Genomic DNA, 22,108 nt, shown 5'->3' on the forward strand with positions numbered 1-22,108 from the left:
GTTTAGTGTCAGTTGGAAAACTGTTAATTTCTGCATTGTATTTGAGCTTTCACACAATGTGAAAACAACTTCTAGAAAACTAATGGAATATTAATTTTTGCATGCAGTTTTGCCTGTTATACACATTTTTGCAAAGCAATCCTCCCAAATATAATGCATTTTTGCAGGTTATTTTCATTAGCAATTACATTTTGCATTTTTGTTCACATGAATTGGCTGGAGAACCACACAACAAAAATCAGAAAAAAGTGCAAATTTCAAAGGGTGGTTCTGTTTGCCTTTAATCGAAAAGTGAATAGAATTTCTCCTTCCAAGATGCCCCACAGCAACGTCACACTGAGGTTATTCTAGGGCAGGGGTAGGCAACTTTAGGCCCGGGGGCCGAATGCGGCCCAATTGCCTTCTCAATCCAGCCAGCGGATGATCCAGGAATCAGCGTGTTTTTCCATGAGTAGAATGTGTCCTTTTATTTAAAATGCATCTCTGGGTTATTTGTGGGGCCTGCCTGGTGTTTTTACATGAGTACAGTGGTACTTCTAGTTGTGAACGGGATCCATTCCGGAGGCCCGTTCACAACATGAAAACAGCGCAACCTGCAGTGGCGCATATGCGCACGCGCGGGTTGCGATCCGCCGCTTCTGCGCATGCGTGTGACGTAATTTTCGCTCTTCTGCACATGCACGAGCGGCGAAACCAGAACTAACCCTTTCTGGTACTTCCAGGTCGCTGCGGGACGTAACCTGAAAGAACGTAACATGAAGCGGACGTAACATGAGGTATGACTGTAGAATGTATGTTTTTATTTAAAATGCATCTCTGGGTTATTTGCGGGGCATAGGAATTTGTTCATATTTTTTTCCAAAAATATAGTCTGGCCCACCACATGGTCTGAGGGGCGGTGGACCGGCCCATGGCTGAAAAAGGTTGCTGACCCCTGTTCTAGGGCATTGCCAGAAATTTATTACTGGCAGCTTTGAGCCGTCCCCATGTACATTGGAGCACTAGAAAAGGAAAGCTGGAAAAGTGGGGCTGGGCATTCATTCAAGCAATGTTCAGCCAGGTTGGGGGCTGCAGCAACTACTCAAGGGTGCCCAACACTGGCACTAGGCCTGCACCCATCAGGACGCAACACAGCGGGGGAAGAATCATAAGGCCACCGGCAGAAAGGAAGAGAAGCTGAACAACGAACATGCATCTGGATGAGTAGTGCAGTTAATGAAGGCTTTGCAACAGGGTCCCCTCCTCCCGCCTGGGATAGAATTAGGTACCATCTGTAGCCAAAAAGAAAGAAAGAAAACGGTTTGAGACCTTTGCCCACGCCCCACGGAACTGCACTATAAATAAACTGATCAGGGTTTCAGCATATATTACATGGTGCTACTTGCCTGCTTTAAAGAGAGAGAGAGAAAAAAAAGAGGCTTCAAGGCATTTTTTCCCCTGTACATGCTTTCCTAATGCACAATCAAATCCACTTTCTTCTCATTTGCAAATTGTGGGGGGAGAGTGATAGATTGATATTACCCTCCTCTTCCTGTGCCCCTCAAAGAGCTTTATTTTGCGCGATGGCCCCATGCTAACTTGTAATACAGGAAGAGCTTATTGGAAAAGTGATAGACCAACCAGCAATGAGGACATCTCTCTCAAGAAACGTAAGATGAGAGCAATGGAGCCAAATGAACCAATGTTCTGTAAAGCCATTTGAAGAACAAGAGGACTCTTTGCTAACACACTCACCCACCACAAACCAGTGTCAGTTGCCTTATACCATTGATGCTATCTATTCTGGCAGTAGCTCTCCAAGATTACAGACCTACAGGCCCTACCTGGAGGTGCCAGAGATTGAGTCTGTGACCTTCTGCATGTAAGGCAGCTGCTCTACCACTGAACTAAAGTTCAAATCCTAAAGTTCAAATTTACACTAAGTTCAAATTCTAAAACCATGCATTTTTTTCTGTTTAGCAAAATCGTCATTTATGATAGGCAGGTTCTCCTTTACAGAGAGTAAAAATGTTATGCTGGGTAAGATTAAAGATCCTGTTTCTCACATAAGAATAGCCAAGGGTCCAGTAGCTTGTTCTCAGAGCAGCCAACCAGATGCCAAATGGAAGCTCACAAACATAAGGGGGCTCACAAACACTCCCGACATAAGGGGGGTTGCGGACTCACGCCCACCAACATCCGCCTGGGGCTGGCTGCGGCCCCACGTGACTTGGGGAATCCTCGGGCCACGTCAGCCCCAGGGCCAGCCAATCGGCTGACTGCAGGGGCGGGGCTTGGGCCACTTAAGGTTGGCGCGGCCCAGGATCGCCCCTTTCCTTCTTTGCCCCAGCTGCGGTTTCCCACCCACCCTCCCTTTTGGTTTCCCTTCGGATTTCACTATGGACCTCGGTTGGTCGCTGCAAGGGGCCTGGTAGGAATTTTTCCACTTGGCTAATTGGCATCGATTTAAAAGCCATTTGGTTTTTTCGCCTACCTCGTAGCAAATCGTCACAACACCTTTGGTTTGGCGGTTAGGCATTGGTAGGGGCATTGTTATGCAGATGAGTCAGGGGGGAGGAAAGCCATCACCTCCCCCAAATATTTAAGGGTAGTCTGATAAAGGATTCTGGGGGGCGTTGCCTCGTCCGAAACCTATGGAGGCAAGGGTCTAAAGCGCGCCCCCGAGAGGTGACCCCTCGGGGAGTGCCTAGGGATGTGCATCTCAGGGGCTCCCCCTGCTGGAGTTAACCCTTCTGGTTCTCATACCGGATAGTCTGATAGGACCAATGCCTAAAGCCAATACCGCTCTTACCTGTAACCAATAAAGTTGTGGCCATTTTTCGCCCATTAACCTAAAATCTTGGTGTCCTGTCTTTTTATTTATTCCAACTGGTGGGGAGCGGGAATCGCCACGCAAACAGAACCTGAGTGCAAGGGAGCCACTGGGAATGTTACCTTTCCTTGAGCTTGTCTACTCTTCTTTTTAAACCATCCAAGTTGGTGGCCGTTGCTACATCTTATGTAAATGAACTCCATAGTTTAACTATGCACTGTATAAAGCAGTGCTTTGTTTACCTGTCCTGCATCTTCCAACATTCACCTTCATTGGATGGCCCCAAATTCTAGCATTACAAGAGAGGGAGAAACAGGTATCTCATGGTTGTTCAACAGATGCCTTCAGGAAGCTCCAAAGCAAGCTGTGAAGGCCACAGCCCTCTCTAGATGCTGGTCTCCAGCCATTTGCCACTTCAGAGAGACGCTGCCTCTATACAATGAAGTTTCATGAAAAATATAAGAAGGTCCCTGCTGGATCAGACAAAAGGCCCAGCTGGCGAGTATCCTACTGAGTATGTGGAATAATAGCTTGATCAGAACCAAAGCCTTTTCACATGTTATGTGGTTATCAAACCGATACGATGGGAGCCTCATGTCCCAAGCCAATGGCACCAACTCACCTGCTCCTTGGACTCTGCATTATTCTCTGACACATCACTGTTGTGGTCGAGTGTTTCCCACCATTTCCTACGTTCTGCGTCACGTCCCACTGCCTTGGGTCACTTGCTTTTGCACTCAGGATATTTACTCCTTTCTTTACCTTTGCCCTATTGGGAAAAAAGAATTGCAGTCGTCATCTTCACCATCATCACCATCATCACCTTTTATTTGTATGCCGCCTTTCCACAGTTAAAAACAATGCTCAAGGCGGCTTACAGCATAACAACATTTACATAATTACAAAAGTTGTAAACAATAAATAAAGGTAAAGGGACCCTTGACCATTAGGTCCAGTCGTGACTTGACCCTAATGGCTGGCTGGCTGAGGGCTGATGGGAGTTGTAGTCTACACCTTATACTGAGTCCATCTAGCTCAGTATTACCTACACCGATTGGCTCTCCAGTATTTCAGGCAGGTGTCTCTCCCAACCTTACCTGGAGATGCCAGGGATCTGAACCTGGGACCTTCTGCTTGCAAGGCTCTACCACTAACACTGAGCCCTTCTCCCATCTGGGCACTGGCTATCCCTGGGCCAGAAAGGTCTTTATTCTAATCCATCAGGGCTCTTCTTCACGTTCCAAGATGTTGAGTAGCAGCAGATACACGAGAGGAAACGGCTGAAATGACTACTGACAAAGAGCCTCCCCACCAACCCTTTTCTTCCATCCAGACATCTCACACATTGTCTGCCCCTGTGTTGCCTCAGAGAGATTCTTTGTCACTTGGAGTTTGTATGGCGGGAGGGGGAGGGAGAGGCTACAATTTCCCCAGGAGTTGGAGATTGCTCTTTCCACCGTGAAGCCCGGCAGAGGTACGAGCTGCCTTTGCGGTTGATTAGGGAGGACGTTTTCACTGGACAAGGTTAGTAGCACAATCCAGGACTGCAGGACAAAAATTTAAAAGAGGGGGAGGAAAAAAGATACAAGAACAGCAAGAGGAATAAACAACTCTGGTGACAGAGCCATTCTGTTAATTAACCCAACGTATCGAACATTTTGGGGAAAGCAACCTGCCTTTACATACACACAGAGAGACATTATATAATGGCCTTCTGGAGGCAGGAAGAGTCCAGGAGTAAAGTGGGTTATCCAGAGTAAGGGAAAATCAATGCAGTGATGGCACTTAGTGCTGGAATGGGCGGCTGGAATGCCCCAAAGACTCGAGCTTCTAAATAAATATGTGGAATTATAATCTGCAGCACTCTCTCCTCCCTCCGCAGTATCTCTCTTTATATAAGAATGTCAACAGATGAGGTGGAATTAGGCCAGGAAGTGAAAGATGTCTCGGTTTCTGTGCTTATTTTCTTAAGCCAACTCAGCAGCCTCAGCAGCAGTTGTATTATAAAGGCATCCTCTTTGGCTAACCACAAGAACACAGGAAGCTTCCTTATTCTAAGTCAAGCCATTGGTCCATCTAGGTGAGTGTTTGTCTACACTCTCTAGACAGCTTACATTTGCAGCCCTACTTGGAGAAGCTGGGGCTTGAACTGAGGATCTTCTGAATACGTTTCCAAGCACAATTCAAAGTGTTGGTGCTGACCTTTAAAGCCCTAAATGGCCTCGGTCCAGTATATCTGAAGGAGCGTCTCCACCCCATTGTTCAGCCCAGACACTGAGATCCAGCGCTGAGGGCCTTCTGGCGGTTCCCTCGCTGCGAGAAGCCAAGTTACAGGGAACCAGGCAGAGGGCCTTCTCGGTGGTGGCACCCGCCCTGTGGAACGCCCTCCCACCAGATGTCAAAGAGAAGAACAACTACCAGACTTTTAGAAGACATCTGAAGGCAGCCCTGTTTAAGGAAGCTTTTAATGTATGATGCATTACGGTATTTTAATATTTTGTTGGAAGCCTCCCAGAGTGGCTGGGGAAGCGCAGCCAGATGGGCGGGGTATAAATAATAAATATATTATTTATTATTAGTATTAGTATTATTAGTATTATTATTATTATTCTACATGCATAGCGGACGCTGTGTCCTTGACCTACGACCCATCCCATTTGTCATTACCAAATGGTCATGAGATAACTGCTAGTGAGCCAAGGAGCTAGAAACATTTCATTTCTTACATGTGTTATGCTAGCTTTTCCTTTATGGCACAAGCTGTTAACCCACGGTCCTCTAGAGGTGGCTGGACTACAACTTCCATCTCCTCTTGCCTCTGGCCACGCTGGCTGGGGCTGATGGGAGTTGGAGTCTGTCCAACAACAGCTGAAAGGGCCACAGGCTCCTTGCTCCTGCATTAAGGGGCTCAGGGTGGTGAGCCCAGTCCCTCACACTGCCGTTTTATTCACACAACAGCCTTTTAAGGTAGGCTAAAGGGATTTTCTTATGGATGTTTTATGTAAACCACTTGGAAGTTTATTATTACTATTATTAAGTGGCATATAAATTTTGCTAAATAATTATGTGTGTGTGTGTGTGTGTGTGTGTGTGTGTGTGTAAAGGCAGCTTGGCTGCATATGGGGATCTCCTTGCCCAGTAAGATGAATGGGCGATATAATAATAGATGTTTAGAGTAGTAAGGGACTCCCAAGACCAGTGCCTTGCGATGGAGGTAACACAGTTCAAGTCTCCCTGACAGATCCACCCAATTTCTGTTTTTTAAAACTGCCTATGAAAGAGTGTTCACCACCTACCAAGGGAGTCTATTCCATGGTCAAACAGGTCTTACTATCAAAATGCTCTTCCTAATGTTTAATCAGAATCTCCTTTCTTGTAATTTGAATCCATTGGCTTGAGTCCTAGCTGCTGGAGTAGCAGATTTCTACCCCCAAAGTCCTGCTTCAATGGTATCACTGAAGCCAGTTTTAGTGTTGTAAAAAAGTATATAGTTTAGAAACACGCTTAAGCAAACAAAGTTTTGCTAGTCATGCTATAGGTAAAAGGTAAAGCTAAAGGACCCCTGGATGGTTAAATCCAGTCAAAGGCGACCATGGGGTTGCGGTGCTCATCTCACTTTACAGGCCGAGGGAGCCGGCATTTGTCCACAGACAGCTTTCCGGGTCATGTGGCCAGCATGACTAAACCGCTTCTGGCACAACGGGACACCGTGATGGAAACCAGAGCACACGGAAGTTCTGTTTACCTTCCCACCTCAGCAGTAGCTATTTATCTACTTGCACTGGTGTGCTTTCAAACTGCTAGGTTGGCAGAAGCTGGGACAGAGCAAAGGGAGCTCACCCCTTCACATGGATTCGAACCACCGACCTTCCGATCGGCAAGCCCAAGAGGCTCAGTGGTTTAAACCACAGCGCCACCCGCGTCCTCTTTGTCATGCTATATTAAGAGCAGAAATCATACAATAGTAATCCTACTCATAATATAATATTGGTAATGATGTAATATTGAGAGCTGTAATTGATATGTAACAATGACAGCTACTATTACAATTGCCTTTCCTTTACTCTCCTTTGACTGCTCAAGGCAGTCATGCCTGTTACTTAGTTAATGAGCCATTGGCAGGGGATCAGTGATATGACTTTGAATTACTTTAAGACACCCAGAGCCTAGGGGATAAGGTGGGCTATAACATGACAGACACCAAGATAGGGAGGAGAAACGCTGTAGAAGAGTGCTCTGTTGTGTCGTAAGACCACCCCAGGAAAAAAAAATCTAAACAGTTTTGGACTTCAACTTAATAAACACTGCCCCCTTTTGGCTGATCTCTATCAGCGTCTCAGATTATTTGAATCCCCCCCCCCCATTTCCCAATAACGCTTGCTATATAGCACTGCTGTTTCAAGATCCAGCCCCAGCTGCAGTATAGAAATTGACGTCCTGAATCTGAGAATGAAAAATGAATTTCAAAGGGGCTGGGACATAATAGCACACAACTGTGTTGTGCACAATTTTCTGCAGTGCTGAAAATTGACTTCCCATTCCCCAGCACTTTTCCATCCCTCCTTAAAAAAAGAAAGAAAAAGAAAATTCACAGAAAAGTGTGCTTTCTGGCTCTCACCTACCTTCACTGGCACCCTCATGCAGCCACGTCCAACTGGCTATGGAGCTCTGTAACACTAACCCATTTACTGAATGATCCCGACTGGTTGAGATCACTCGCATGCCTAATTCAACAGGCAAGGGCACTGATGACACCAAACAGGATAATCACAGAACTGTAGAGTTGGAAGGGACCACAAGGCTCATCTAGTCCAACTACCTGCAATGCAGGAATCATCCAAACTCTCTTTAAAAACCTCCAATGAAGGAGAGCTAACCAGCTCCCATTCCACTCTCTTACCACCAGATATTTATTCCTAATGTTTAGTCACAATCTCCTTTCTTGTAATGATTGGATTGGGTCCTACCCTCTGAAGTACAACTCTGCTTTTTACATCTGCAGGTGAGGTAGTGGATGTGCTGGACCGATGATGTCCTGCCTCAGTATGAGAGTCAACAAACTGAAGCTCAATCCAGGTAAGACTGGGGCACTGTTCATGGGTGGTTCCCCAGACCAGATGGCTGGGAGGTGGCCTGTTCTTGATGGGGTTACACTCCCTCTGAAGGAGCAGGTATGTAGCTTGGAGGGTACTCCTGGTCGCTGAGACTCAGGTGGCCTTGATGGTGTAGAGTGCCTTCCATCAGCTTCGGCTGGTGGCCCAGCTGCACCCCTATCTGGACAGGGACACAGTCTAACTTCTGGGTCCTGTGGTTTTAGCTGGATTCACCCAGCAGCAGGTAACAGTCTCCAGAGAGCAGATCCAGTCACCTGAAGTAGCATCAGACTCTTCAGGACCACAGAGAGCTCCCAAAGGGAGGCAGCTGTTGCTTTAACAGAATCCAGAATTTAGCTAAGCATCAAGCAAAGCATGGCCACTGTCAAGAGTACCAATGCTAAAGTAAACCTGCAAGGGATTTAAAAGAGTGGGCACTTTGGAATAGAACACTTTCTACAATGAAGCTGAAAAGTCTTAAATTGTGCCTTTTGAAGACATCAGGGGTTGCCTTCAATTCCCTGCCCCACAACCCACACTCCTTTTGTTTGTATTGCAGTTATCCCTGTTATCACTCAAGCCAATTCAAGAAGCATTGACCTCGCTCTGCACTGACATCCTTTGACCTCAGTAATAGCTATACATAGCCAAATCTGATTGGCTATATAGTCTTGTGAAAAATGTCATCCCATATACCAGTTAGATGGGATCACCCATGTGACCCATTCTGGAAACACCGCTCTCACTCTCAACTGGCTTAGTTTACCTTCAGCTATGCCATTGACTAGGGACATGGGTGGCATTGTGGTCTAAACCACTGAGCCTAGGGCTTGCCGATCGGAAGGTCGGCGGTTCAAATCCCTGCGCTGGGGTGAGCTCGGTCCCAGCTCCTGCCAACCTAGCAGTTTGAAAGCACGTCAAAGTGCAAGTAGATAAATAGGTACTGCTCCGGCGGGAAGGTAAATGGTGTTTCTGTGCGCTGCTCTGGTTTCGCCAGAAGCTGCTTAGTCATGCTGGCCACATGCCTGGAAAAACTGTCCGCGGACAAACATCAGCTCCCTCGGCCAGTAAAGCAAGATGAGTGCTGCAACCCCAGAGTGGTTCTCAACTGGACTTAACTGCCAGGGGTCCTTTACCTTTTCCCTTCAGCTATGCCATTGACGAAGGGAAAAGGTAAAAGACCCCTGGCAGTTAAGTCCAGTTGAGAACCACTCTGGGGTTGCAGCACTCATCTCGCTTTACTTTCCCTTCAGCTATGCCATTGACTATGGGACACAGGTGGCGCTGTGGGTTAAACAACAGAGCCTAGGGCTTGCAGATCAGAAGGTCGGCGGTTCGAATCCCTGCGACGGGGTGAGCTCCTGTTGCTTGGTCCCTCCTCCTGCCAACCTAGCAGTTCGAAAGCACGTCAAAGTGCAAGTAGATAAATAGGTACCACTCCAGCGGGAAGGTAAACAGCATTTCCATGCGCTGCTCTGGTTTCACCAGAAGCTGCTTAGTCATGCTGGCCACATGACCCGGAAGCTGTACGCCAGCTTCCTCAGCCAGTAAAGCGAGATGAGCACCGCAACCCCAGAGTCGGTCATGACTGGACCTAATGGTCAGGGGTCCCTTTACCTTTACTTTATGCCATTGACTAATCAAACCTGAGTGACTATGTAGCTTTGTGATGTGAACCTGTTCATCAGATAATTCCCAAGTGGTGCTTCTCTTTAGAATACTAGTGGGGAGTTTTGTGCTCTTTTAAAACAACAACAATCCTTGCAGACTAGAAATCAGGAGAATTTGTTTTAGTTTAGCTTTCTTCACAACATGCGCAGGGATTTTGTTGTTGTTGTTATGAAGAAGCATTTAATTATGTGAACCCTGTACTTGCATTCTGAAATGGTTGACTACATCAGTAAATATATTTCCTGGTTTCAGTCCTGTTAATTGCTGATTCAGTAAAATATGTCCTCCTAATTATTGCTGCTGGTGCTTCCTAGAAAAGTCAGAGGAGTGATCTTAGCCAGCAGGGAATCACAAAGCAAATAGGCTGGTGCCACAAATGCTACCCTGAGAATGAGCTATCATTGAGTCACAGTATCACAGGGGGCAACTAAGCCAATCTGGAGTGAGAGCAAAATTTCCTGAAGTAGTAATATGAGCCAATGAGTGAACAGAATGACGTCATAGTTATCCTTTCTCCTTCTGTGATGGAACTCCTATTTGGGGACTTCCCTGGCTGTTTTCTGGCCCATGTAGGACCAGTCTGGATAGTTAGCCTTGGTGAAGGCTTGACATTTTCATCCCCCAAAAAGTTTTTGATTAGAATTTCTACTGAAATGAGGCTGCATTTTAATGTTGCATTTTAATGTTGTATTTTAATGTTTTTAAGTTGTATTTCAATCAATTGTTTTTATACCTGGTGTTAGCCTCCCTGAGCCCAGTCTTGGCTGGGGAGGGTGGGGTATAAATATTATTATTATTATTATTATTATTATTATTATTATTATTGAGTTAATTAGATTTGGCAATGTGCTAATATCACTGAGAACAACTGATGTCAATTCAGAGTAAAGACAATGCTACTTGAATAAGCAGGAAACTATTTTAAAAACCCTACTGAAAAAGGAGGCAAAGCTGAAAATATTCAGAAATTTCAACTGGTACCTTCATCTCAACACTACCTGCATTTTGGGTGGTTTTTTTAAAAAACAACAACAGCCTCATCCTCATCCCCCCCCCATTATGATTAGTGTGCTCTCTCCTCTCGCCTCACCCCCCCCACTTTGCTCTATGCTTCACTGCCTGAACACCCATGCTTTGCCCCCTTCGCATTTGCTTTTGTGTCCCTCTGTGCTCCTTGCTTTACTGAGCATGCACATTTAGCCAGAACACATGCTCAGTCAGGCGTTAAGCCAGGTGCTTCTCCTGCGCTCGCAGCACCCAAGTGGGTTGGAGTCTAGGGAAAACACTTTCACTCTCTAATGCAAACCAAAGTAGAAAATAAAAAGAAAGTGTGTGGGGGGGGGGGGAGAGAGAGAGAGAGAGAGAGAGAAACAGCCCTTGCTCCACATTTTCTCTGTTGATTCAAAATTTCAATTTGCAGTTGAATCACATACAATATCCTTACATAGAGATTGGATTTTTTTTAAAGATTATAATTTAAAAACAAGAATGGTCAAAACCTGGGAAGTATAAATTCATTTATACAAGAGAAGATATTTATTCTGATATTTATTCACAGTGGACCATGCTGAATTATCTTAGGCTTGAAAGCCTTTGGAGATGTGGGTCTGTGGGTAGGTGGGAGGGTTAATGTTGGTGCCATCATCCATCACCGTTGTTTATTTCCTGGCTACAAGCCTGAGGTGAGGAAGGATAATAAGATTATAAGCTTGGAAAACAGGGGTTGCAGCCAACTAAGGGCTCATTTGGACTTCCTTTCGTGCACTCAGGCATAGGTCTGTGTCTGAGTGGGTTTTTGTTTTGGTCCCGGCACTTTCCCTGGGAAAATCCACATTTTACCACTGAATTGGAGCAAACTGCACATGGGTTTCCCACAGATTGCTGCTTGCAATCTGCAGTAAAATCACACACACCACAACTCACTCGGACCTGGACCTGGACCTGGAAAGCCCAGATCTGTGCCTAGAAAACACAGAGCAAAGTTAAGTGTGGATGAGCTCTAACTTCTACTTAGAGGACACTTGTTGAACCAGTGAACCTACATTTGCCATATCAATTAATTTCAATGGGTCTACTCTGCGTAAAACTAACAATGGATACAACCAGCAGATTATATTGTTCAAAACTCTATTTTTACTTTCAGGAAGGAATGTCATGCCAACTTCAGACAAGGCAAAAACAAGCAATTAAAGGGTCTCTAGAGTTCTGGTGTCCAAAGAAATTTGCCTAGTTAAATGGGAAGGGGTGAGGAAAGAATCTCCTGACTCCAATCCACTTCTTATGCAGTATAAATAATAATAATAATAATAATAATAATAATAATAATAATAATAATAATAATAATTTGTCAATTATACCCCTCCCTTCTTGCTTGGTTTCCTCAGCCACTCTGGGCGACTTCCAACAAAGTATTAAAATACAGTGCTCTGTTAAACATTAAAAGCTTTCCTAAACATACCAGAAGGGTTCTCATCTTATTTTTACACCAGCCAGCTCTCTTTATTAGATCTTCTCACCCCACCTGGAATTTGTCATCATTCCTGAAATACTTCTACAGATCTGTGTAAGTGCATTATAGAATAATCTATTTTCTTCCGAAGTAAGAACCCTAAGAATTTAAAATAAGTTTCTAATCCTCATGGATCTGTGAACATGTCATCCAAGCATTTGATGGGACAATTTTTTTCCCCTCTGCCTTAAAATGAGAGGCACATTCCAGTCTTACCCTGCAACACACACACACACACACACACACACACACACACAATTTTTCTCAGAAGAGTCTCATACCAAGACATATGTCTACACAATTGTTTTCTGATGACTAAAAGTATCAGCCAGTTTCTTTTTCCAACCCTGCCTTTCTAAGACGTATTCAGGATGGCTTCCAACAGTAAGACCACCATATACTAAAACTGTTATAATAATAATAATAATAATAATAATAATAATAATAATAATAATAATAATTTTTTATTTATACCCCGCCCTCCCCAGCCAAGGCCGGGCTCAGAGCGGCTTACAAGCAATAATAAAAACAAGATGAATGATTACAACTTAAAAACAAAAGTAAAATACAACATTAAAATAATGGAACATTAAAATATTAAAATGTAGCCTCATCGCAGGAGGAGAAGGAAAAGAAAAAAGAAAGAGAGGGAGGGAGGGAATCAAATTGGCTCCAAGCCAAAGGCCAGGCGGAACAACTCTGTCTTACAGGCCCTGCGGAAAGAAATCAGATCCTGCAGGGTCCTGGTCTCATGAGGCAGAGCGTTCCACCAGACCTGAGCCATTGTTGAAAAGGCCCTGGCTCTGGTTGAAGCCAATCTAACTTCCTTAGGGCCTGGGACCACTAGGGTGTTGTTATTTATGGACCTTGAGGCTCTCGGTGGGGCAGACCGGGAGAGGCGGTCCCGTAGGTACGAGGGTCCTAGGCTTGACCTGGTCACCCACAGAGGAAGGCCAGTCAGGCATTGCAGGACCATGGACAGTGCCAAGCAAGCGGCTTAATCCCAAAACAGTCCAAAGCAAACCGGGCCTTTAAAAACCTCTGTTGGGGTTCGGTTCCATGCCCAATACCTTGTGGGTTCAGCCTGGATGGCCCCTTAAGTTGCAGGCGCCAATTATCAGTCAAACAGGAGATTTATTTAGGCACTGCAAGGCCGATGCGACACAACCTCAACCAGCACGTAGTTGAGGGGTGGCATATCAAATATGAAAAAGCACAAGCATTGAATGTAAAAACGTGAAAAACTTCTGGGAAATGATATATAATGAGATGAAAAAGATGTTGAAATATACATTTATTAAGAAACCAGAAGTATTTCTACTTGGCATTGTAGGAGATGATATTAATAGACAGGATTGTAAGTTGTTTTTATATGCAATGACGGCAGCAAGAATATTATTGGCACAAAAATGGAAGCAAGAAGAACTACCGACCGAAGAAGAATGGAGGACGAAATTGATGGACTATGCAGAATTAGACAAATTAACAGGAAGGATTCGAAACCTGCGGGACCAGAGATTCTTAGAAGACTGGAGTAAACATATGAATTATTTGAAAAGTAATAGCAACAAACAGATTACGCTAGTAGGATTGCAAGAAGTTTTGTAAGGAGGACTACTTGAAATATTGCAAGTAAGACTATGAGAAGAATTATTAGAATATCTATATATATATCTAGATATATATCTAGATATATATATATAGAAAAAGCACAAGCACTGACAAGCAAAGGGGCAGTTCTGCCCATAGACGGCAGCACTTCCTTCCACTAGCTTCTTCCAAGCAGGGAGCAGTCCTCCAGCACTCACATCAAGAGTGATTAAATACTGGTTTAATTACAAGGCATAGCAACTTTCTCATCTTTCGCTCCTTCGTTTGTCCTCAACATTTATAAGCAATACTTCCTGTGCTCTTTTTGTTACAGAATTTACAGGGGGGGGGGCACATCTTTAAAGCTGTTAAATGTTACAAATATTATGCCTGAATGTATCCTTTTGACTTGACAGCTCAGGGAAGTTACCTAGCTTTAAAAATCATATAAAATCAACTCCTTTGCCAGTTTCCTCCATTCCAATGCTATTTTGCTGGGGAAAAGGACTCCAGGAAGTGCCCAGAGGTGACAATTGCTGAGCTGATTGTTGGTCAAGGAAAGCCTAATCCCATCACCAGACTTGCCTAGGGGTCCAGACATGCCAAGGAAGTTCTATTGTGGGACTTCAGAGGTGTTTGCCTGCTAATCTTATACCTGGGTCTTGCCCTGACATGTTTTGCCTATGCTTATCTGGTACCAAGGACTTGTCTGGACATATTTGCCAAGGTTAAACTAGTGTAACCCCTGTCTACCCCTCCCCTTTGGTGACATGTCAGTGATGTAAATATGATGTACCAATGATGCTGTATGAACTGTATTCTTGGGCATTGTGGGAAGTTTTAAAAGTCAATGTTGCCCCATGCTCTGGGTTCTTACTGCTGTTGGAACCCGTTGCGCAACAATAGAGGATCTAAGTCAACTGACTGCTGTTTTGCTCCAAATTACTTGGCTAGAATTTCCTTCTTTTAGTGACCACATGGACCAATGGTGGACTTGTACCCCGATGAGCTGGGCTGTTGAGTAGTCTCTCAACCCAGAATTTTCCTTAACAGTATCATTCCGTCCTTTTCCCATCATTCTCTTGCTAACATTCCAGCCTTCAGTAGTTCAGCCCTCCTTACACACTTTTCAATTTTCAATTTTATCCTTCCAGCCATACATCCATCCCAGATCACCCCCAGATTCTGACCCTCCCACTGAGGACAGCTTTGTTTGTTAAAGGTCCAACCCTGTGGACTGGGCACACCTTCTGTGCTCTATGACTTCCTGCCTGGTGTGCTCCCTAAGCTGTTGGATCAATGAGCTACAGTGGGAGGCATTTGGTTCCTTGGCAGAAGGTGCCCTTGAAGGTCTTGCCTCTGCAGAACTGGGTGCTATGGGAGGTTGCTCTATGGGCGCCTGTCTGTCAGGCTCAGAGCTCCTCAGCTGGAGATTCTGCAACCTCCGACCCCGTTGTCTCAATCACTGCTTGAGTTTTGGGGTCATGACAATAACCAATCTCAGAGAGCAGATGAAAACGATTTAGAACAGATTCTAAAAGAAGAGACAGGGATGTAATCTTGACGAACAACACAATTCTGTGAAATAAAAATGGTCTCTGCTGCCCATCCAAAAAGCAGGCAGTGACAGATAGGCATACTTCAGTTTGTGGTTTTGTAAAAAGTCCTCATGAAAATCCATCACCACTTTTAGTGCTGATTCCACCTTAATATACATATGTCTGCACACTTATTATACACATTTTTATACAGCAGTTTTTCAAAATATAATGCATTTTTGTATGCTCTTTTCTCTGATAGAAGCATTGTGGTGCACACATTTCTCTAGTATACACAGTTTTGTACAGGCTACTTGCATTGCAACATTCAGAGAACTGCAAATTCCACACACAAAATGTGTGATGTGTGAATTGGGCCACAAAATTTAGAGTTCAATTTCAGCTCAGCTCAATACATTTCGGTATATCTGCCCTTCTGCTATGCTTCCTTCATAAGAAGAAAAATCTTTTTTAAAGACGGTTGGCAATTTTACATCACATAAATCTTCCCCATCTTCCGAAGGGAATCATCTTCCAGTTCCCTGACTTCCCCTCAACCCTGAAGTAGTTCTGATTCCTCCAACATCAGCTCGGCTTCCTGACTGCAGGGATTCAAATCATTTTGTTTCAGCATGATGCCGCAAAAATGCAATTGCATGTGGCAGGGTCTCCGCACAGGAAAGCACCTGGCCCTGGGATCCACAGGCTGCTGCCATAGCAGGAGAGTTCAGTTTGGGAGAAAGCACCGGAACAACCGACGTGGCGTATGAAATACAGATGAATCCATTTCAGTGCACCGAACGATGCTGCATGCTCTAGGGGAGAGCAGTGCATGATGCTCAAAGACGGGAGCGGAACCAAAGCCCTACATTTGGCTATCAGGAGAAATTATGCAAATTAAGAACATGTATGCAGAATGACACAATCTATTCTTAGCACAGAATGTGAGCTCTCTTGGCCTGAATCTCATTTCTGGTAAGGCAAGAGGTACAAACATTCATTCCCGATTCTGTGCTTGTACTTAGAGCTGGGTTTTTCCAAAGGCATGGAATTGATTTGCTACATTTATATCCCACCTCCCTCCAAGGAACCCGAGGCAGCATGGATAGCAGCAATTCAAAGTGTTGGTGCTGACCTTTAAAGCCCTAGACAGCATCGGCCCAGTATACCTGAAGGAGCGTCCTCACCCCCATCGTTCAGCCCGGACACTGAGATCCAGCACTGAGGGCCTTCTGGCGGTTCCCTCATTGCAAGGGGAATGAGAGCCTAGGACCTGCCGATCAGAAGGTTGCGGTTCGAATCCCCACAACGGGATGAGCTCCCGTTGCTCGGTCCCTGCTCTTGCCAACCTAGCAGTTCGAAAGCATGTCAAAGTGCAAGTAGATAAATAGGTACCGCTCCAGCGGGAAGGTGAACAGCTTTTCTGTGTGCTGCTCTGGTTCACCAGAAGTGGCTTAGTCATGATGGCCACATGACCCGGAAGTTGTATGCCGGCTCCCTCGGCCTATAGAGCGAGATGAGCGCTGCAACCCCAGAGTCGGTCACGACTGGACCTAATGGTCAGCGGTCCCTTTACCTTTACCTTAGGTTAAAGCGTTTGTATTAGCTTTGAAGCAAGGGAATCCCCCAGCCTACCCATACATATAAGAGCAAGGGCAAGTATAACAAAAATATATATAAAAAAATATGGAGTAACCCAATGCAGGTTTAACAGCAGCAAACACCCCTATTCCTTTCCCCTGTGCTGTCTTTTGTGTATAAAACCCATTTGTACACAAAACACGGGTGCAGACGCAGAGAATGTCCTGGTTGCCATGCAGTTGCTAAAGCTTGAACTATTTCTTATTGTTAGAGCCGATACATTCTGCTCTGCAAAGCTCATAACTTAATATTTTTTTTTATTCACCTGAGTTAAAGCACAACTTAATTCACTTGTTAAAGAATAGAATAAAGAGATCTGCTACATTTTGAAGCATTATGTGTGACCATACATAATAAATCTAAATGTCTCAAATGTTGAAGAGGATTTGCCACATTTAGTGGCCTAAATGGACAGTACATTTGGGGTCTTAGTTGCTGATGTGAAGTCTGAAAGGTGTGTGCACACATGGTGTTTTTTTAATCAATTCTTAAAACATTATGAACCAATAACTTAAATTTAGCAACAAACCACCTGCTTTTGCTGTACTCCGTAAAACAATTCCAGCTAATGAAAAAGCTCTTTTAGCCACACTTTTGTTCCCTAAATCTAAACAAGCATATCAATTTAGCCTTGGTGGCAAATTTCCACATTTTTTCCCATCTGTTCATTAATAGATGGTGCATTAGGCAGTCTCGATGTTTTTGGAGAAAAAGATTCCAGATAATTGCAGGTCTTGGCTTCTTCTGGTTATGTGTGATAGAATGATGAAAAATAAAAACCAGTAAATATCAGTAAAATACAGTATTTACTTTTTTTATTTGTTCCCCTATAAGTGCTTTCAATGACCATCTCTTGATGGGGGGAGGAATGAATCTATAAATGTTGGTTCTCTCTGTGACCCAGCCTTGCTGCCCTCTTTCTGCATCGGTTTGCCAAAGTCAAAGAAAACTTGTCAGCATTTTGGTATACATTTCTCCTAATAAAAAAAACAAAAATCCTGTGTATGTAATTTTGCCTAATACTCATTTTTGAAAGTGATTTCTCCTGAGATAACACATAAAAGGTAAAGGTACCCCTGCCCGTATGGGCCAGTCTTGACAGACTCTAGGGTTGTGCGCTCATCTCACTCTATAGGCCTGGGGCCAGCGCTGTCCGAAGACACTTCCGGGTCATGTGGCCAGCGTGACAAAGCTGCATCTGGCGAGCCAGCGCAGCACACGGAAACGCCGTTTACCTTCCCGCCAGTAAGCGGTCCCTATTTATCTACTTGCACCCGGGGGTGCTTTTGAACTGCTAGGTTGGCAGGCGCTGGGACCAAGCAACGGGAGCGCACCCCGCCGCGGGGATTCGAACCGCCAACCTTTCGATCGGCAAGCCCTAGGCACTGAGGCTTTTACCCACAGCGCCCCCCGCGTCCCACTAGATAACACATATTTATATGTTATTTTCATTACTATAACACCCACAGTGACATTCACACCATCCTTTCAAAGCACTACAGTATTTAAAACCCTCTTCAACAATCATGGCTTCGTCCAAAAAGTCATGGCAACTGTAGTTTGTTGCAGGTTCTGGGAATTGTAGCTCTGTGAATGATCTCCTAGCAACTCTTGGCACCCTCAGCAAACTACACTTCCCAGTATTATTATTATTATTATTTTAGGGGGGAGTCATGGCTGTGAAAGTGGCGAGATACTGCTATAAATGCAAAGTGTGGTTGTGACCATGTTTTCACACTTTCCCCAAATACACACATTTCTGTGCACAATTTTTTCTCATTGAAATACTGCCTCACATTTGGATATGAGTGGATTTTGAAGGATAACTGCATTTCAGTTCCTGCATTTTTTCAGGAAGTGCACCATGGATAAAGGTAAAGGTACCCCTGACCATGAGGTCCAGTCACGGATGACCCTGGGGTTGCGGTGCTCATCTCGCTTTACTGGCCGAGGGAGCCGGCGTTTGTCCGCAGACAGCTTCCGGGTCATGTGGCCAGCATGACTAAGCCACTTCTGGTGAACCAGAGCAGCACACAGAAACACCGTTTGCCTTCCCGCTGGAGCGGTACCTATTTATCTACTTGCACTTGACGTGCTTTCAAACTGCTATGTGGGCAGGAGCTAGGACCGAACAACGGGAGCTCACCCCGTTGTGGGGATTCGAACCGCAACCTTCTGATCGGCAAGCCCTAGGCTCTGTGGTTTAGACCACAGCACCACCCGCATCCCTGCACCATGGATAAGGTTACGTTGAAAGGCAAAACAAGACCCCTTTCCCCGCTCATCCAGTGGAGGCTGGTCCATTTGGGCAGTCCATTTGCCCCTCCAACCTCTTGGCCACCCCAACCTGCCTACCTTTTTTACATTCAATCCAGGGAGTAGCCTTGGTTGTCAGTGTCACCACTGTAGAACTCAGCAGGGAAGAGGATGGGGGCAAACCTAGAATCAGTCCGATTTGCCTGTCATTGGCTCTGGCTCCACGTACTACTGGACGCCCTGTCTTCCACCAACCCAGTCTCGCCACTGCCCTTATTCCTACCTCGATGAGAGTGAAAATATTAACACAGGCACAGGCTCACAAGTTGGATAGCTAGGAGGAGCAATTCAAGGACTTGGCAGCAGACAAGAGGCAAAGCCACCTGTAAGGCAGTTGAAAGGCTCCATAACCCCGAGTCAACTGTTCCGCTCATTTGAAGGGTCTTTGATCAAACATACCAAGAGTTATGGGGCTGCACAACAGCAAGGGATATCTAGAAATGACAGCCACAAAAGGAGAGGACATGAATAATACAAAGGGGAGGCCATTATTTCCCGTGCTGCAGGAAAACGTTCCTGCTCCCTACAAAAGAGAGAATTTATCTTTCTTTGATCGGAGGCGACAAAGCCAGAATACTAATTCGTTCAAATGAAACACAGCAAAGGAAACGAGAAAACCGTCTGATATTTCAGCATCACGCACTCAGTCCAGTGAAGGGATTGCATTGTGGACAATTCTGGTTGTCTTACTTTAAAAGGATTCCCTCCACCGCCATCCCCGCTTCAATCAGCATTGCCTGGCATGATTTCAGCAATGAGTCAGTTATCCATCAATTAAAATACCCTTTAACGTATGGAGCTCAAAAAGGAATATTAATGTCTCTTGATGGCTGGAAATCTCTCTCCCCTGCCTTTGGAATGTGACATCTTTGAACTACTGAGAAAACCAGGGAAATGGCTTCATTTCTTTAATTTGGGCACTGAGCAGCTACATCACCTGGCAACTAAAAAGAATGGGAGGTATACAAAAATCATATCAATGCCTCTTGACGGATGGATAGTTTCTCTAATTTGTACACAAAGGACAGACATGATTGTACATCAAATGTAAAACACACTGTATGTACTATTATCTACCTCATTCCTCTTTGAAGCATGTATATATGTGGAATGGAATGAACTATTCAGGAACAGAGCATAGATAAGCTGTCTGGCTAGCTGGAACCCTGAACAGGAGCTCTCCACATTTTGTTGAGGGTTGCAACCTGCCATTTCTAATCAACCACCAACCAACAAGATACATGGTGGCTTGTGCCAAGTTTGCCTGAAATGCTGAGATCAAAATTCCCGGGTGCTGCGATCAATCATTACTTGCTTCGCTGCGACACTGAACTGTCCAGAGCAATCCTTTGGTCTATAGGATGCTGCACTGGGTATGATAGCATTCCCCCCGTGTGCTGACAATTACATTTCTTTTGTGAAATACGGCACCCAGCAGAAAACATGAATAATGAGGAAAGTTGTAGAAAGGAAGGGAGATTATGACCCCTTCCAAGATTTCACAGGCAAGTATAACAACATGCTTGTAGCAACCCTTTGCTGCTATTATTATTATTATTATTATTATTATTATTATTATTATACCCTATCCATCTGTCTGGGTTTACCTGGCCACTCTGGGCGGCTTACAGCATATATATATATAAAATGTAAAACATCAGACATCAAAAATTTCCTGATACAGTGCTGACTTCAGATGGGGAAACCCAGCCAGATGGGTGGGGTATAAATAATAAATTATTATGTCATAGCGAGGATCAGTGCCACTGCTGTACTAGTGGACAGACCCAATGGCATAATGTAGTACCCTGGGCAGAAAAGGCATGCCCTCTTTGTTTGACAGAGAAAAATGAGAGGCCCTTCTAAGTTGGTCCCTACCCCTCTCTTTTTTTTTGGGGGGGTAGGTACTTGTATTTTAAAAGGTACATTAAGTGGGAGTAATTAAGGAGTGGGAGGGAGTAATTGGTTTGTTCAGTTTTTGTTCATGGTTTTAGTATGTATTATGTATTTTTATTCTGTATTTTTATGCTGTGAACTGTCCTAAGAGCTATGGATGAAGAGTGGTATACATTAATTATTAATTATTGATTATTGATTATTATTTCAGAAGGGACCACAAGGATCATCTAGTCCAACCCCTGCAATGCAGGAATCTTTTGTCCAACATCAGACTTGATGAGCTATCCCAGTATAATATGAATATCAATATTAATAATAGTACACTCCTTGGACCCTGCATAGCTCATAGCTGATTCCTACCCTGGTGGGCTGGGCCCTTAAAAATAAAAGAACAGAAGAAGAAGAAGAAGAAGAAGAAGAAGAAGAAGAAGAGGAGGAGGAGGAGGAGGAGGAGTTTGGATTTGATATCCCACCTTTCACTCCCTTTAAGGAGTCTCAAAGCGGCTAACATTCTCCTTTCCCTTCCTCCCCCACAACAAACACTCTGTGAGGTGAGTGGGGCTGAGAGACTTCAGAGAAGTGTGACTGGCCCAAGGTCACCCAGCAGCTGCATGTGGAGGAGCAGGGACGTGAACCCGGTTCCCCAGATTACAAGACTACCACTCTTAACCACTACACCACACTGGCTCTCACAATGCTTCCTAAATCATCCCATGATGCCTCCTAAATCATCTCACTCCTACTGGGGGAAGCTCTTCAAGATCCCCACAATGTTCTCCAAACCGCAGGACTCTCACTAGGCCCCACCCCTCACCGGTCTTGCTTCACACCTTCTCTGAGAGTTCCTGCTTGGCTAGAATGCGTTTTCGAACTTTGGTAATACTTCTTTGTTTCCCTGGCTGGAAGGGTAAAGAAAGGTGTGTGAATGTCTCCAGAATCTATTCTACTTCATGAAGATAAAAATTGCATTTGTTCCTCAAAACCCACTTCTGCCTCTGGCCCTGACCATTCATAAAAACACAGAAATGATAGTTTGAAG

The 22,108-nt window shown here is 44.7% G+C and overlaps 1 protein-coding gene across 2 annotated transcripts in view; it reads right to left on the reverse strand.

The window, feature by feature from the left end:
* TMEM132C (transmembrane protein 132C) overlaps positions 1-22,108 on the reverse strand; it is a 247,260-nt gene that overhangs the window by 95,150 nt on the left and 130,002 nt on the right. For both annotated transcript variants that reach the window (XM_083418171.1, XM_083418172.1), the window contains exon 3: positions 3,435-3,581. In XM_083418171.1, the coding sequence (XP_083274297.1) occupies positions 3,435-3,581 (147 nt within the window). The remainder of the gene's footprint in view (positions 1-3,434; positions 3,582-22,108) is intronic.

This window comes from Podarcis tiliguerta, assembly GCF_965153285.1.
Source record: "Podarcis tiliguerta genome assembly, chromosome: 16".
In the NCBI taxonomy this organism is placed as follows: domain Eukaryota; kingdom Metazoa; phylum Chordata; class Lepidosauria; order Squamata; family Lacertidae; genus Podarcis; species Podarcis tiliguerta.